This window comes from Canis aureus, chromosome 17, assembly GCF_053574225.1.
Source record: "Canis aureus isolate CA01 chromosome 17, VMU_Caureus_v.1.0, whole genome shotgun sequence".
NCBI lineage: Eukaryota > Metazoa > Chordata > Mammalia > Carnivora > Canidae > Canis > Canis aureus.
In genome coordinates this window covers 52,583,328-52,600,957 of record NC_135627.1, presented here as the reverse complement: position 1 = coordinate 52,600,957, position 17,630 = coordinate 52,583,328, and the positions used below count along the sequence as shown (strand labels likewise).

At 36.8% G+C, this 17,630-nt stretch overlaps 1 protein-coding gene and 1 long non-coding RNA gene across 3 annotated transcripts in view; one reads left to right on the top strand and one right to left on the bottom strand.

The window, feature by feature from the left end:
- The window catches only part of VWA8 (von Willebrand factor A domain containing 8), a 353,299-nt gene that overhangs the window by 51,077 nt on the left and 284,592 nt on the right, over positions 1–17,630 (top strand). For both annotated transcript variants that reach the window (XM_077855526.1, XM_077855527.1), the window contains 5 exons: positions 9,158–9,325; positions 13,394–13,558; positions 13,874–13,923; positions 14,874–14,982; positions 17,001–17,105. In XM_077855526.1, the coding sequence (XP_077711652.1) occupies positions 9,158–9,325; positions 13,394–13,558; positions 13,874–13,923; positions 14,874–14,982; positions 17,001–17,105 (597 nt within the window). The remainder of the gene's footprint in view (positions 1–9,157; positions 9,326–13,393; positions 13,559–13,873; positions 13,924–14,873; positions 14,983–17,000; positions 17,106–17,630) is intronic.
- The window catches only part of LOC144287998 (uncharacterized), a 236,382-nt gene that overhangs the window by 39,803 nt on the left and 178,949 nt on the right, over positions 1–17,630 (bottom strand). The window lies entirely within an intron of this gene.

Below are 17,630 nucleotides of genomic sequence, written 5' to 3'. Positions count from 1 at the left end.
AGTGGCTGAATTCTGTTATTTGCACCAGACCCTTTACAACCATATTGTTATAAAATGTTCTGATTGTCACTTGGACAGTTCGAGAAGGTCTCTCTCTGTTTATTCTGGCCTCTGTGTTGGTCAGAACTCAGGCCTTTGGTCCTTAACCATGTTACCCTCTTGCTCAGGCCAACTCTTGTATACTCATATGATGTTAACTGAAAGATTTACATAATTCTTTAAAAAAATCAGGGTACATAATATAACACTGTGGGTTAACTATCCTGGAATTTGAAATAAAATAAAATTTAAAAATCAAGGTAGAAAAACAACTTTTATTGAGACCTCTATAGTACTATGTGCTTTATGTGATTGCATCTAATCTTCAGAACATCCTTAGGAGGGAGATGACTTCCCAATCTTATAGGTAAAGTAACAGAGCCTTAGAGGGCCATGGACATACAACTGATAAATAGTAGGTGGAATTTGAACTGGGATCTGTCCAATTCCAAAGTTTTGGTCCTTTGTACCATATGCTATTTCCCTGAAAGAGCAATGGTGATGATGATGATGATGGCCACCAGGACTACAAGGATGACAGTATTGATAGTAATAACAGCTAATCATTTTGTAGAGGTTTATTGTGAGCCAGAGTTTATCTTGGTTCATCTTCACCAGAATCTGTGAGATAAGCACAGTAAGTAGTATAGATTTAGAAAGAAATGGAAGCTCAGAGAAGGAAAGTAACTAGCCTGAATTACCAATAGCAGATAAGTGGTGGTGCAATGAAAAATCAATCTGATCCTATTCTGATATTTTGAAATGAACTTAAAATGTAATTATTTTCATCTTTCTTTGGCTTCCTCGGTGCTGTTACTGTAGCCATTTTGAGTCATTTGAAGCTCTTTGGAATCTATTTTCATTAAATCATGGTTATATTAATAATAATTTCTATTTTAATAGATCTGATAGCTTTAAATGTCTTTTGCTGTTTTCTTTCATAAATAGTGGCATTGTGCAATACCCCTTGAGGATATTCTCACTTAGTAAATGAGGACACAGACCTCCAGATTAATTGTTTGCCTAAGGTCTTTTATCAAGTCAGAAGCAAATCTAGAACAGGGGCTTAGACAGGTTTTGACTTTTAGGTCATGCAGCCTCTTTTATCTTGAAAGATGCATGCCTGCATGTTGGATTGTTAAAGCTGTGATATGGTTTGTCCAGAAGGATCTGGCTGCATTTTTTCTGATTTCTATTTGAAAAAATTAGGTCTCTGGAAGTTCTATAGCTTGAAGGGCAGGAAAGGATCCTTATGGTTGATGTAATTTCTACTTTGAGTAACGATTACAAATATTCATTCCACATAAAATATGTATGTAGTGCTCCCTTCTTTTTAAGATTTCAAGGGAAAAGTATACCACCATTACTTTATTTGAAAGTTTTTTATTTAAAAAATCTGTATAGAAAATATTTGAAATATATAGCCTCAGTCATTCATGCTGACAGTTAAACGTGTTCTCTTCTCATAACAAGTGTGGGCATAGATAGCTATTATCCTTCATATAAAAAATTCTTCCTATACTTACATAACAGCATCTTTTAATTGAGCTGTTACATTTTTATTCCATAAACACTAAAAGCCTTCTGTGAGCCAGTTCTGCACCAGGACAATGCAAAGGCAGGGTTCTCACCCTTTGGGGACCTGAGACTCTTGTTGGGGAGATGAAACAGGCTTATGGGAGAACGAGGAAAACTTCAGCATTATGGCTCCACCCTTATATGCTGAGCAGACAGGGGGCAAAGGGGCATCAATGCAGGGAGGGTAACACGTTTGGGCCTCTGTTGGGTACAAAACCTGTAACAATTTTTTTCTCTCCAGCGTTTCCAATTAAGAGACTTACTGCATGATACAATATGTTGTAGATATATTACTTAATGGATTTTCTATGTAGTTTTAAACATTATTCTTTTTTTAAAATTTTTTTCAACATTATTCTTTACAAATGTGATGAGATTGTATTAATAAAGTTTGGCAGTACTGATTATTTTCATCATTTTTAGACTATTTTAAGGAACAATCAGGAAGCAAGATGATGCTGAATTACTAACTAGTATTATTTCTGTAAATTCAGTGATTCAGATTTTATTACCAAAAAGCATCTTGTTAAGGTTTTCTCCTTTTAGCCTGTATTCTTGCCTGCATTTAAACATTTTAATTTACGTGTATGTACTGGGTCTATAGCCACATATCCAAAGGGCAAGTCTGGAAGAAAGTTAAAAACCTTGGGTGGTCCTTCTCTGCATGTTGAATTTTTTCTTTTCATTCTTTTTTTCTAAAAATAAATATAGCACTCTTATAAATTTGTAATCCTCTTATTATATTCTTATCGTTGAATTCATTTGCACTATAAAGCATCCACCATCATTGCCACTCAAATTTTGTGTAAAATAATAAGAAAAAAAGCTTTGAAGAATTTTAAAACATAATACTCTTAATAAAGTTGAGCTACATTGCATAATCATAGATTTCATTGTTGGAATAGACTTTTCAGATGGAGTGATTCAGTCTCTAACTTCCAGCAAGTAAAATATGATCATCTTGAGGACAACGAACAATAATAGATATGTAGATATGGTGCCTGTTCCAATGGACTCTTTCAGTAAAATGAACAGGAAGTGAAGGAAGGCTCCTGTTGAGATGGTGCTAGTGAGGATTGAAGGGGTGATGGATGCATGAACTATTTAGAGATTATACTTGAGTCGTTTCAGGAGTCAGAAGTAATGAATTCTGGGTGGCAAGAGAATCAATGAGACTTTAATTGGCAGGCTTTAATTGAAATCAACATCAGGAAGAGAGTTTGGTTTAGGATAGAAGTCATATTTGATTTAGCATGTTGAATTTGAATACCTCTATGGAGATGTTAAAAAGGAAATGGGAGTATGGAGCTCAGGAGGATGGTTAGGGGCATATGGTATGTTTCTCAGGAAAGATGAGATAAAGAAAATGAAAAATATGCCATCTATTGCTATTGTTGCTGTTTACTTAATGTAGCACATAACATAGCACCTGCCATATAATGGCTACTCAGTCAACAAGTAAGAATTTGTGGGAGTAGGTTAGAACTTTGCCAATAAAATAACAAATGGAAAAAGGTTGAGGATAGAACCTTAGGAAATGTTTGCTCTTTTTTTTTTTTTTTTTTAATTTTGTAAAGAGTACAGGTGTCAGAAGGGTTGGGGAAAGCCAGAGGGAAAACCTACTTGGTAAATGTCTAAGATAGAAGATGAAGCACCAGAGAGAATCAAAGGAAAATACTTGGAGGAAAAGAGAACATGAAGATCAAGAAAATACCTGATACTTGGCTGTTTGACTTTTGGTGCTTGCAAGAGAGCAGTTTCAGTAAAACAAGAATGATAAAGGCTTATAGAGGCAATGTGTATGGGACTGTTTTTCAAGGGGCTTGAAGATAAAGAGAGGATGTTAGGAAGTATTAGGAGACTGTAGGTTTTCCTAAAGTATAGACATGTTTGTAGAAGAGAAGGAAGTTGAAAATGCAATTAAGAAATGGTATAGTTGTTGGAAGATTTTGGAGGTGGTGGGAGGGGATGCCACTAAGCTCAAGGTACAAAAAGGACTGGTCTTTGGGGAGTAGGAGGAGTAATCGTCAAAGACAGAAATTAGAGTAGAGTAGAAAGATGAAGACAAAGGGTAAATTTCCTACATAAATTTAGGGAAAAGACTAGTTCACTGCTACTCAGTTCCAGAGATTTCTTTGATTTGACAGTGTACTACTATTATGATTTGTTTCTGCTTGTGGCATTTCTGACTCCAAATGTGTAGGTTTTCCATACCAAGCAGTTCTCCAATTCTCTGCAGACACCAACAGGGTATCCTAGAATTTAGTTCAATTCTGATGCTAACTACCTGGAGTTAACACAGACCCCACAAGTTAGAGGCGTAATCTAAGGCTACCCCTACTCCAGATGCCAGCTGCAGGTTTGAGCCACCTATACTTCTGGCTGACTGGCTGTATATCAGGGATTCCTATAACCCCTTCCTTCAGTTTAATAATTTGCTTGAATGGCTCATAGGATTTAAGGAAACACTTTATTTATAATTACTGGTTTATTATAAAGGATATCATAAAGGATACAAATGAATAGCCAGATGAAGTACATCAGGTGAGGACAGGAAGGGTCCCGAGTGTAGGAGCTTCTGCCTCTGTGGCATTTGGGGTGTCTCACCCTTCTGGCATGTGGATGTCTTCACCAACCAGGAAGCTCTCCAGATCTTATTGTGTAGGGTTTTTGAGGGAGTTCCAATAATTGACTTGAGTGATTAAATAAATCACTGGCCATTGGTGATTTACTCAGTCTTGCCTCTCTTCTCCCTAGAGGTCTGGAGCTAGGACTTCATGTTCCAGCTCTATCGTGTGGTAGGTTTTTCTGGTAACCATCCCCCACCCTAAAGCTATTAGGGATCAATCAAGATCTGCCTCATTAGCATAAACTCGGTTGGTATGTTTGAGAGGGATTTATTTTGAATAACAAAAGATTCCCCTTTCACCTCCATCACTCAGTAAATTCCAAGTGTTTTAGAAGTTCTACAGCAGGAACTGCTGACCAAATATATATTTGGTCATATCATAATATCACAATTGACTTGAAAAATAATATTAATTTGGGGGAAATGTGATTATAGTTACCCCTAGAAAACTTTAGGGCACTGCTACATAGTCAAATAAAGTTTGAGTTGAATGGAGTCTCTTGTATGTATAGAAATGTATTGTGCAGATTTTGTTTTTCTTTTTTTTTAAACAGGCATAACGAATTCCAACGCCTAGTAAAACTAGATTGTGAAGTTACTAATCATCTGCGGTTGCGTTATTCATTGACCTCTTGTTTCTTTATCTACTCAATTTCTCCATCACTTAAGGACAGGTTAAAATTTTTAGCTTTGCCGTTTTCAAGCTGTATAACCTCAATTGAAAAATTGGGTAAAATAGTGTCTACTTTAGAGGGCTGTCATGAGGATTAAATCAAATAGCATAAATGGAAGAACTTGATTCATGCATACCAGTTACTACACTGTAGACCCTACGACTTTCGCTCTCAGTCAGTGGGTCAAACTATCTCCAACATCAAGTAGCAAATTCTTCAGTTTTATTTCAATAATTATGCACTCTCTTTTCTGTCCTTTACCAGCTCTTCCTCATCACCATTGGAACATGTTCAATTTTTTGCTTCATTAAAAAAAAAAAAAAGAATTGGCTGCCATCAGCTGCACTGTCCCAGCTCAGTTGCCCTTATTACTACCAGCAGGTCTCTCTCTTCTCTTCATGGCCAGTCATCCTGTAGAATGTAGCTCAACTTGGGCTTGTCTATTCCCTCAGGAGTTGATTGAGATCATGCGTTTTTAGCAAAAATACCATAGAAGTGGTGTTGTACCTGTCTCAGAGCATTATATTAGAAATTTAGCACATGAAATTGATACATCTCTTTACTGGAAATGTTAATTTTGATCACTTGGTTAAGGCGGTAATTTCCAGATTCCTCCACTGTTGTATTATTTTTCCTTTTGTCTCTTATAAATGTGTTGTAGGGAGATATTTTTGAATCTATACAAATATTCCATTTCTCATCACACTTTTACCTAGTTATTTTACCAACCATTGATGATTCTTGTTTCCAACAAGAATTTTTATGGTGGTTTTCTATCATTCTTTACTAGTAAGGTTATTAACTTGAGGTCTCCATTGTATACATATACCTGCATGTGTTTTACTCTGGAGAAGAGGTGCGGCATTTGTTAGGTTTTCCAGTGGTCTTTATTTATTTTTTAACTTTTTTTTTTTTTTAAGATTTTATCTATTTATTAATGAGAGACATACAGAGAGAATGAGGCAGAGACACAGGCAGAGGAAGAAGCAGGCTTCATGCATAGAGCCGGACATGGGACTCCATCCCGGGACTCCAGGATCACGCCCTGGGCTGAAGGAGGTGCTAAACCGCTGAGCCACCCGGGCCACCCTCCAGTGGTCTTTAGATAGTATTATCATCTTTCATCTGCACTATTTTTTCCATTTTATGGTCACAGCACCTACCTCCATTAGAGTAGATGAAAGGAATTATTTATGTATTTAGCTTCCGTTTCTGATCTCTCACTATAGCTTATTCCAAATGCCTCTGAAAAGATTCTTTATATAAACAAACCAAAATATATCTGAGTTGAATAGAAGTAGTGTTTGTTGTTGCCCTATGTTGTCTACACTTTGTCTTCCCTGCCACACAGTTGGGAAACCATTAAATTTTGATATCTGTATTTCTAGTTTTATCTTAGAAAACATGTGTTTTCATCTTTATGAAGTTTTTAAAAGTCAAATACAGTATTTAGTCTGTCTTGTAACAAAGATTGATAGAACTTTTAAAGAATATTACCATAGGTTTTGATAACATTTATTTCTCTTGAATTATAATTATAAATTATATTTATTTCTCTTAATTATATTTATTTTTTTCTTCTTATGAGTGATGCTTTCTTGCAGTAAATAGATTCTTTTGAAAGAAAGCTTAATTGAGATGTTAGCTGAAACATGAATTTTTATAAGAAGTAGTTTACATTTTGATTTTTAATGTCTCAGAAACCATTTTTGTGGCTTTGTGTTTTACAAAGCTAGCAGAAATGAGATTCTAATTTTTTTTTTTTTTTTTTAGGAAATACAGAGTCACTTATATCCATGCATTATTTTTAAAAGTGAAGCTACTTGGGGTACCTCGGTGGCTCAGTGTTTGAGCATCTGCTTTTTTGGCTCAGGTCATGATTCCAGTGTCCTGGGATCAAGTCTCGCATCAGGCTTTCCATAGGGAGCCTGCTTTTCTCTGCCTATGTCTCTGCCTCTCTCTGTGTCTCTCATGAATAAATGAGTAAATAAAATCTTAAAAAAAAAAAACAAAAACAAAAACTGAAGCTACTACCACAAGATGGCTAGTTTGGTAGAAAATAATTAAAATATATTTGAAAATGATAGATTTGAAGGATTATGCATACATTTATTTTTAAAATGAGGTGATCATGTTAAGTCTAATGCAGTTTTCATAAAAATGTATAAATAAGCTAAATTCTAAAATATAGTATAAAATTCAACATTTTATTGAAATGATACTTGATTAAACAATGTCTGTTTTCTTGTCTACACTTGGAAAGTCATTGTATTGCTATTTGAGAAATTTCTCTAGATATTAACTCTTTTAAAAAAAAAGAAATAATCTTTATATCTTCCCATCAAACATCCAGATTATTTTGGGCTAACTACTGTGGAGAAAATTAAAATTTTTTTTGAGAAAATTAAATTTTAAGCAAAAGGGTCAATATAAATACAGATTTTTCTAGTAAAGCTATAGGGTTATATATATGTTTAAGAGGAAATCACAACCAGTCCATTGGTGCAAAAACACCACATATGAGTTAAGCTATTGCCAGAAAATGGTGTTGGATAGGTACATAGATGCCATATTGTAAAGGACATATATGCCAACTTGAGGAGCTTAGACTTAGTGGGGTGGGGAGAGGTAAGGGGGTAGAATGGATGAGTTAAAGAAATATTAAGGAAGTTAAATCATCAGGACATGGTGATAAATTGAATGTAAGAAGTGAGATAGGAATCAAAGATCCTGGCATAGGCGAATGGTACTTCCATCTTAAATAGAAAGTACAGGAGGAAGAGCAAATTTAGGGGAAAGGATGATGTGTTCAGTGTTGTACAGAGGAGCCTGAGGTGTTTTGTGGAGTCTAAATTGAGACCATATGATGAGTCTATGGTGGAGCTTAGTGGGGGGGCTCAAGATTAGGGAATCATCTGCATAAAGGTGGTTGAAACTTTATGATTAAGTGAGATCACTCAGGCCAGACCTCGTAGAGTAAGAACTGTGAGCTAAAGATGTGATTCTTGCATTACCTACAGGGAATGTCTGCCTGACGCAGACAAAAGAGAAATGGTTTTTCTAAGAGAAGACAGTACCATGGAGGCCGAAGAAGGAGACTTATAGAGAGAGTGAGAGCATAAGTTTAGCATGTTAATTCTCTGTCTGTTGTTGAATGAACAGGAGAAATGTCATTGAGGTTTTCTTTTTTTTAACCATGTTTTCAAGGATTTTTGACCAAAAAGTATTTTTTTTTTCGATTTTATTCAGGGTTTATCTATTAAAGAAATATTTTTTTTCACATCTTTAGTACTTTTTTGGTTGGTTTTCCTGTCTCTCACCGTTTGGGGTCTACTTTATTTCCTATTTTTTTTCTATTTTCCTATTTTTTTATTATTCTATTAAAAATTAAGTTTAATTTTTTAAACTTTATTTGGAAGACTTCTAGGACTATAGTTATAATAAGTCTGCTGTTAAACCTGACTCTTTTTCTGTTTTGGTAAGTTTATAATGTTGTCAGCATTGAACAGTACACAAACCCAAGTTCATTTTGTTTTTTTTTGTTTTTTTTTTTTTTTTTTTTTATCTTTATTTTTTTTAATTTTTATTTATTTATGATAGTCACAGAGAGAGAGAGAGAGAGAGGCAGAGACACAGGCAGAGGGAGAAGCAGGCTCCAGGCACTGGGAGCCCGACGTGGGATTCGATCCAGGGTCTCCAGGATCGCGCCCTGGGCCAAAGGCAGGCGCCAAACCGCTGCGCCACCCAGGGATCCCAACCCAAGTTCATTTTGATGGTGACTCTTGTTTCAATGATTCCCACCCCCACAAGTTCTCACCTAGCTTATTTGATCCTCGCAAGAAGCTTGCGGGAGAGACAGGGTGGACCATACGCTTCATTTATTTTTTCTAGTTAAGGGATCTATTCTCTTGTTTAACTCTGTGGTCGATTCAGAAACAGCTACAAACAGCTACGGTTTTCTGTTTCACTGGGCAACTATCTAAAATGTTGCAGCTGAAAGGAGCCTCAGAGATCCTTTCTTCCCATCCCTTCATGTTCTAAGTAGGCCTGAAGAATGAAAAATCACTTGCCTAAGATCATAGGGGCAGATACAACAAAACCAACATCTCCAAACTCAGCTTTCCTGGTTTCCTGGTCCCTCTAATAAGAACCACGAGTTTAATTTGAATTACACGAGAAATGAGACCATGCTCTGGCATTTCAGTGTTCTCATATTGCTTTTGTTTCTTGGCAATAGTGTGCAGTCCGTGCAGCCACAGAAGGCAGAACCCTTATTTTGGAAGGCTTGGAAAAGGCGGAGAGGAATGTTCTACCCGTTTTGAACAACTTGCTGGAAAATAGGGAAATGCAGCTTGAAGATGGACGTTTCCTCATGTCTTCAGAGCGTTATGACAAGCTTCTCCAAGTAAGAAGAAAAATCTGGATCCTTTGTCCTGGCAGCTAAGCTGTGGATGGTGCCATTTGTTGTAAGACATGATTGTATAGGAATGAGGAAAGTGTTCAGGTGGCTCATAGCTGTGGCAGGTTGCTGCACTTAGGTCATGAGTCTGCAGATCATATTAGAAGATCCCTCAGATTTTTACTTTTGGGTTTTTTTTGGCAGTATAATAACTATTTGTTCCCCACCCCATCCCCTTTTAACGCTCTCTTCTCTTTCTCCCTCCTTTCCTATCTTCCTTTTCTGTCTCCCAAGAACTGTACTGAGAGTCTTAATGGCTTCTAGAAGCTCAGGGAAGACAAATGGGCAAAGTATAGTCTTGGCCTCCAGAATTTCAAACTCCAGTAGATATTGGCAGAAGTGAATAAGATATTTAACAGATACTCTGACAGTCCAGGCTGCCTGTATCTGATGCTTGCATTTTTGTAAGACCCTTCTAACAACCCCCGATTCCATTCTGGCTCCCCCCATAGCACTCTGTGATCTCTTTAAAACGTGGGAAAGATGAGATCAGACCTCTGTTCCTAACCCTCTCCTCAGTATAAAACCCAAAGTCTTCCAATGGAAAATAGGTCTTGTCTGATCTGAGCTCTTACTGCTCCTTTGGCCTTACCTTCTGCTGTCCTTTTTTATTTCACTCCAGCTGATAGTGTGTTCTCTTTACTATATCTTAAATCTGCTGGGTAGGCATTCTAGTGCTTTGCAGAAGTCACTTGCTCTTCCAGAATGGTTTTCCCAGATACTTGCCTGGCTTACTTCTGTATTCCTTTAAATCTTTGCTCAAATGTTGTTATCAGTGAAGCCTGCTCTCACCTGCCTATTTGACATTTCAGGATCCCCTCTGCCCTCTTGTTCCCTGACTCTGCTCTAGTTTTTCCTTCATCTTCTAATATCTCATAGGATTTATTTACTTGCTATGTTTTTAGTTTATTTGCTACCTCCCTCTACTATGTGATAACTTTCAGTAGAGCAGGAGTTTTTTTCTTTCGCTGATGTTATCTCAAGCTCTTAGAGCAATGCCTGACACTTGGGGGTGCTCAAGAATTATTTGTTGAATGAATTAAAAAGTACAATAAGATCTTTAAATGCTGTGTTGCAAGTTGATATAAAGAGGGCCACAATAAGAGGGTGTGGGGCCCTTCAGAGGCTTTGGAGAAGGGTTTCATGTAATGTCACAAAAGGGCAAGTCTGCATTCTAGGACTTAGAGTCTCTCTGACACCTGTGTTGTAGAGGTACACATATGCTAATTTAACTGCCCCAAGGTGGTTACAAATTACTCAAGAACAGAATCTATGTTGTATGTTTCTTCTTGATGCAGCAAATACAAGCCCAGGACACACTAGGCACTAAATACATGTTGGCACCAGAGGTTCTAACTGAACTGATGCTCCATGGCTGGCAGGACCAGAAATAGCTTTTTCATTCTCTCTGTGTGAGTTTGTTTTCTGAGAAACCTGTCTTGCTAACCTTCACCAGTCTGTTTCTTTACTGTTTAGAAGAGTCTCTAGATGGTGTCTTCACTGTGAGGCATAGCTGTCTTGTTTTGGATCTCTCTGAAGAGGATATCATACGAATATAATTAGAAGAGGATAGTTGAGGATTTAAGCAGTAATAAAAGTTAAATTCATTCATATTGTTAGAGTTAATTTACTGAAATGAAAGACATGTTTATTATTCACTTATTTAATTTTTTTAGATTTTAATTAATATTTTATAAGTAATATGAATAAATATGAGAATAGTCATTTATATTATTTTTAAAGTAGGTAGATGCTAGGCAGAACATTTTCTCTTTAGATACTTTCTAATTTTTTTTTTTTTTAGATACTTTCTAATTAAAAGAGAACTATTATTTGCCCCTATAGCTATTTGTCATTTTTAGTAAATGATTTGGAAAAGAATACTCAGATATGGGACCTTTTATTCTTAAGTATAGCAGTTACTTCACAATGAGAAGTGTGATATATTCTTTATTTGTGTTCGAATTTTGTGCAAAGTTATTGAACATATTACTTTGGACAAAAGTTTGAGATACGGGGTGCAGAGGGTTTTAGTATATACAAGGAGTGCTTGTTACTGAGAAGGATATACTACATTGTCTTTTCCCAATGTAAATATCAGTATAAATACTTAATTTTCATTGATAAATGTCATTTCTATATTCAGAGAATCTGTCTCATAAAAATCTCATAGAATATGAAGGCAAGATCCTTCACAAAAAACCACCACCCTAAGACAATTTCTGTGATAAAAAGATTTCAACACCATCATTTAAGTCTCATCTATTTCTAGCATACTAAATCTGAATACCTCAAAATTTTAATGATTTCATAGAGGCAAATGTAGTAGAATTTTGTTATTATGGAAATAGATACATTCCATTTGTATAAATTTTATTTATATCATGATTGTTTTTTTGGGTAAGTGGAAAATAAAAATATTCAGCTCTCTGAGGATTGTTATGGTTTGATTTTTTTGGTTTGTTTCTCAGCAGGGTTAGATCCTGACTCTTGTTTTCTAGTGCATGCGACATATCATCACTGTTAGCCCTGTTACTTCAAGTAGGGTCATAATGTTGGCTATGCTTAAAATAATTGTTCATTATGTTTTTAAATTATTTCATGCAATCAACAGAGATTTGTCCTGTTATGTTTAAGAGATAATAAGTCCTCTCAAGAGCTTGGATCCAGCATGGGGTAGTAAAGAACAGAAGTCAGTGCACACATGTATGATAAAAGCTTGCATACGATGCAGTGGAGGATACAAAAATGGCTCTAATGGAGGGAGGGTCCAGTTTAGCGATAATGTTGTTTGTGCTAAGCTTTAAATTATACCTGTGTTTATGCTGTGCAAAGTGAAAAGGATGTTTCAAGTAAGTGGAGCAGTGTTGGTGAAGCAGCATGTATCTGGAGAGCCACAGTTGTGAGATGGGGCTGGAGCCACAGGGTCAGGAAGGGAGGTTGAGGGGTGGGTGTGCAGTAGTTGTTGAGACTGAGAGAATCAGACATGAATTGAGCCAGGAAAAGCGTTGTGTCATGTGAAGAGTTTCTACACTGTCAAATGGGCTGCACCCCCTGAAGATAGGCTGAAAGCTGAGGGCATGCACATTCATATAAGCTTTGTAAGCTGTATAGCTGAGGACAGTGAAGAGCCATTGATAGGGTCAGGCAGAGAGAGAAGGGATGCCATCTAACAGGGGCCTCCTTTGGACCAGTTACTTCCACATACACTCTCAGGTTTAGTTTTCCTAATAGCCACGGTAATGTTGGTGATATTGTTCCCATTTTATTGATGACAAAGCTGAGGGTCAGAGGGTATAATAACATGCTCTTGGTCACTTCATTAGAATTTACGCCAAATGCTAGACCCAGGAATTGTAACACCAAACCTTGTATCGTTTCCAGTCTCAACTCCACCATATAATTGCAGGACCATGAGCAAGTTATAGAATTCCTTTGAATGTCAGGTTGTTCATCCTTAAAAAGGAATTAAATGTTCATTTACATTCTGGTAAATTTAAATGAACAAAATTTATCAAAAGTACTTACCACATGGTGACTTTTCAATACCTGTTAGGTGTTACTATTGATATACCTTGGCAGAAATAGACCTATAACCATGGTTGTCTATTTGAGGTCCATGGGCAGTCTCTGCTCTACCAGTGAGTGGTCAGTGCTTCTAGGACTACCTTTTTACATCCTCTGGTCTGAATCAGTATATTTTTCCTTACCCTCCCCACTCAGTTTCTCTGTGTTAATGACTCCAGCTTAGAGATCTGACCTACATTGCCTTTGTTCTTTGGTGTATTAGCTGCTACTAATACTAATACTAAGACTGTTCAACACTAGTCTTCATGTTGTGAGCCTTCCCTGGCACCGTGATCCCGATTTCACTTTGCTCCCTTCCTTGACAGTTTGGTTTTGAGGTGGTTCTCCAATTTACTCAGCAATCAGGGCCTAAAGTCCTTAGCCTGGCAGCTCTTGCAGTTGTAATCTGCATCATTTATGCTGTAAGTTTTGATCTCTTTCTTTCAGGATCATACCAAAACAGAGTTGGATGCTTGGAAGATTGTTCGGGTTAGTGAAAACTTCCGAGTCATTGCCTTGGGCTTGCCAGTGCCTAAGTACTCTGGGAATCCATTAGATCCCCCTCTCCGTTCTCGATTTCAGGCCAGAGATATTTATTATCTGCCCTTTAAGGTATGTATGAACAAGGATCACTTATTTTTAAAGTACCTTTTCTATTTATATTTGTTTACTTTTATAAAAATGTTACTGTGTTTGTATGTCCCTTTCCTTAGTTAATGGAGAGAAAAATATATAAGGTAAAGAAAATCTCCAGAAACTAGGAAGACAAAATATTGTGGTGTTATTTATCTGATGGATTAAAAAGTATCAAGAAATGATTTTTTTTTGCTATTACTAGTGTCCATTCAAAGTTTGAAATGTTTCTATAAAATTTTGCATTTAGTCTGTTACATTCCTTATTGATTTGATGTTTTTGTGTTATTTTAGGACCAACTTAAACTGTTATATTCAGTTGGAGCCAGTGTCTCTGCTGAGAAGTAAGTATTTCAGTTACACATCCAGAGACACACATACACACACAGACTCTTAAAAATATCTGGACACTTAACATTACAATTTGTTTGTTTTGCACGTTGATTGACTGATTAATTCATCCATTCAACAACTGTTCTTTGGAGAATTTTTCAGTAGCTGTGGTAAGTACCAATGATAAGGTTAATAAGACATGATTCTTGAAGGCAAGAAACAAGACTTAGTGGAGTTTAAAGATATGGAAATATATTCATTTAATATTGTATAGTAAGCGTCTTAATTTCAAAAAGACATTGGCATTTGAGATGGGTTCTAAAGAATGAGTATGCTTTTGCCAGATAAAGAATGGAAGTAAGGAATTCTAAGAAGTTATTTTTAAAACATGGGATATGAGAGTGCATGCCTTGTTCTTGAGGCTATAAAAAGCTCCTGGTGGCTGGGATTCAGGTTTGGATTAGGAAGGGTGGGAGGGGAGGTTGGCAGGATAAATTTGGGCCAGGTTGTGAAAAATCTCACACATTGTCATATTTAAGAAATCTGTCTGGGGGCACCTGGATGGCTCAGTGGTTAAGCATCTGCCTTCAGCTCAAGTCATGATCTTGGGGTCCTGGGATGAAGCCCCCAAGATCAAGCCCTGCATTGGGCTCCCTGCTCAGCAGGGTGCTTCTCCCTTTCCCTTTGCCTCTGCTCCCACTTCCGCTTTTTCTCTCTTTCTCTCAAATAAATAAACAAAAATAATCTTTTAAATAAGAAATATACCTGTGTATCTAATCAGCTTCTGAATTTTAAATGGAATATTATAACATGAAGCTGTTTTTTCTTGAGAATTTAATAGTAAGTGTCATCTTTTAGATTAATTAAATTGGCTCAGCCATTTTACATTTTAAAAATAAACACATTTTATATATTAAAACTATTAGAATAACATTTAACATCACTTTATTTTTTCCCCTAGAATTTCTCAGCTCCTGTCCTTTGCCACCACTCTTTGTTCCCAAGAATCTTCTACTCTTGGACTTCCAGATTTTCCTTTAGATAGTTTACCAGCTGCAGTTCAAATCCTGGTATGTATAAAATATATTAATGACTTGTATACCCAAATGTGGTGAAGAATATTTAAAAGTTAATCCTTGGGGATTAATCACTTCAGTTTGCCATGTCATATTCTTCTATAAATATTGTAAGACCTGCAATTAATTGGCTGTAGCACAGTAAACTGGACAGAGACCAGCAACATGTCCTGAGCCCTTAAAGAGCTTCCAGCCTTGGAGGAGGGAAGGTAGACGGCAACTCAGCTAAAAGTTCCACAGAGGGAAGGAGGACCCCACCTGAAGAGGCATGAAGAGCTTGCAGAGGCATATTGTAGTCTAAGCTGTGCCTCACACTTGCTCCTACCTGAGGCAGGGAGCTGGGACTTTCACCCTCAGGCACCAGGAGTCATTACTCAGTGGTCATTGCAAGGGACACAAATTTCCAGGCGCTAGCTGCTCTCGGCCTGTAGCAAAGCTGGCTTCAGGAGTTCAAGAGCAGTCTTCTTTAAAAGCCCTGCAGCTGTTGGCTGTTGAAAGGGAAAGGTGAGAGATTCAGAAAGGATAAAAACAGATCTGAGATGTTTGTTGGAGCATTAACATTGTCCACTACAGTTTACCAGAGGTCATGAGAGCTGTGTCAGGAGCGGTGGAAATGCCCTCCATGCAGGAGGCACAGCACTTACAAAGGTGTTGAATCACAAAAGGACTTGGTATGTTTGAAGAATGCTGAGTTGTATTACTAGAGCAAGTGTGTATGGTGGAGAGAGAGAGGTTAGAACTTTATTGTCAAGTGTTTGGCATGGTGAGTGCAGCTTCTGGATTTTATGGGGTGAAAGAAGTGGCCCATGAGATATTAAGTGCATGAAGTGTATAGTAATCAGATATATGTTGGAGGATGATACCTCTGCTGGCAGGGAGGAGGGATGGGGAGAGCATGGTGGCATAAGGAGCAAACAGGAGAGATTCTGCTAAGGAGAGCATCATCCCAGGTAGTAGGAATACTACCAGGACAAGACATTTATTTTTAAACTGTTGTTGCTATTCATTTATGTCTCCTGAGACTGAGTTAGGTTTTACAGGTATTGTTTACCCTGTTCTATATATTTAGAACAGCTTCCCTCTTCCTGTTTAGCATGTCTTTCACTTTTCCTTCTTTTTGTTTTTGCTTGGAACTTTTTATTTTTACAATTCTCAAATCTAAAAAAAAAAAAAAAATTCACAAATAGTAAAATGAACATCCGCAGTGCCTTCAACTAGAATCACCAATTTTTAGCATATTGCCACATTTGATTGCTTTTTCTTTTTTTTCTGAACCATTTAAAAATAAATTGTGGTCAGTATTCTTATAAACTTCAGTGTGCAACTTGTAAGAATTCTGTAGAATGTTCTTCTCATAACCAGAACTGTTAATCATACCCCTCATCATGTTAATAGTATTTCTATAATATCATCTAATAGACAACCTATACCGAAATTTCTCTAATTGTCCTTGTTAATAGACTTCTGAAAGTAGAGTGAACAGAATTGGGAAGACATTTTGATTTGGAAGAAAGTTTTTAGAGTTACAAGTACTTCTAACTTACAGTTAATAACTGTGAAGCTAAGTACATGTGAATGAGACTAACTCAGATTTGGAATAAAAGTGAAGGAGAAGCTACTTTGGGGTGAGTAGGGTAGGGAAATGTGTTCAGACTTCTAGTTTCAGATATGCTGAATGGGAGTCCATGGAAAATCTAAAGTCACATTGGGCAATTGAGAGTTCAAGTCTAGAGCTCAGGAAAGAGGTCAGGATCAGAGGCAGAGACATGGGAGCCATTAACAGATAGATGGCAGCTGAAAGGTGGGAGTGGGTGAGCTTACCCAGGGAAAGGGTGTGGAACAGGAAGAGAAGAGGAAGTAATGAGTATTTACTTGTGTAGTCTTCTAGAAAACATGAGAAACTTGTTGGTTATTGTTTATAGGCAATTTCAATGTCATATATGTATTTCAGATCAATTTTCTGTGATTATTTTAGATATTCCTCATTCCTATGCATTTTTGCTCCTAAATAGGATTCTTTTCCTATGATGTCAATCAAACATGCAATCCAGTGGCTTTACCCGTACACTATTTTACTGGGACATGAAGGGAAGATGGCTGTGGAAGGTGTTTTAAAAGTAAGTGTCGTATATTTTAACTAACTACTTGAATTTAAATTTAAAAAAATGCGTATCTGTTTCACTTTCCTTTCCTTTTCCATTGTCTCTTCTCCTCCTTTCTTTTCCCTTCTTCTCATTTCTCCCTTTTATCCCTTACTACTTTTCACTTTCCATCTTTTTTCCTTTCCTTTGCCTTCCCTTGCTTTTCCCTCTCTTTTCCAGGCATGAAGGCACGGGAATGGCAGTGATAGGGAAACAAGTACAGAAGTAGTTGGTGTGGCTGGGACATTAGCTACATTTAACAAATAAGTAAATCAATTGAGTGAATGAATATATTGAGGATTATAAGAGCTGTGTTTCTTACTGTTGAAATTAGAATTTATAAATATAGAAAGGAAGAGGGGAAGAAAGACTCCTGAGGTGTTAAATTGGAATTGGAGGAATTAGAATGAACTCATCTTTTCAATATATCTAAACAGAGTAATAGATACAGTGTATTTGTGAATACAGACACATATTTTTTAGCTCTGTCCTCTAAGAACG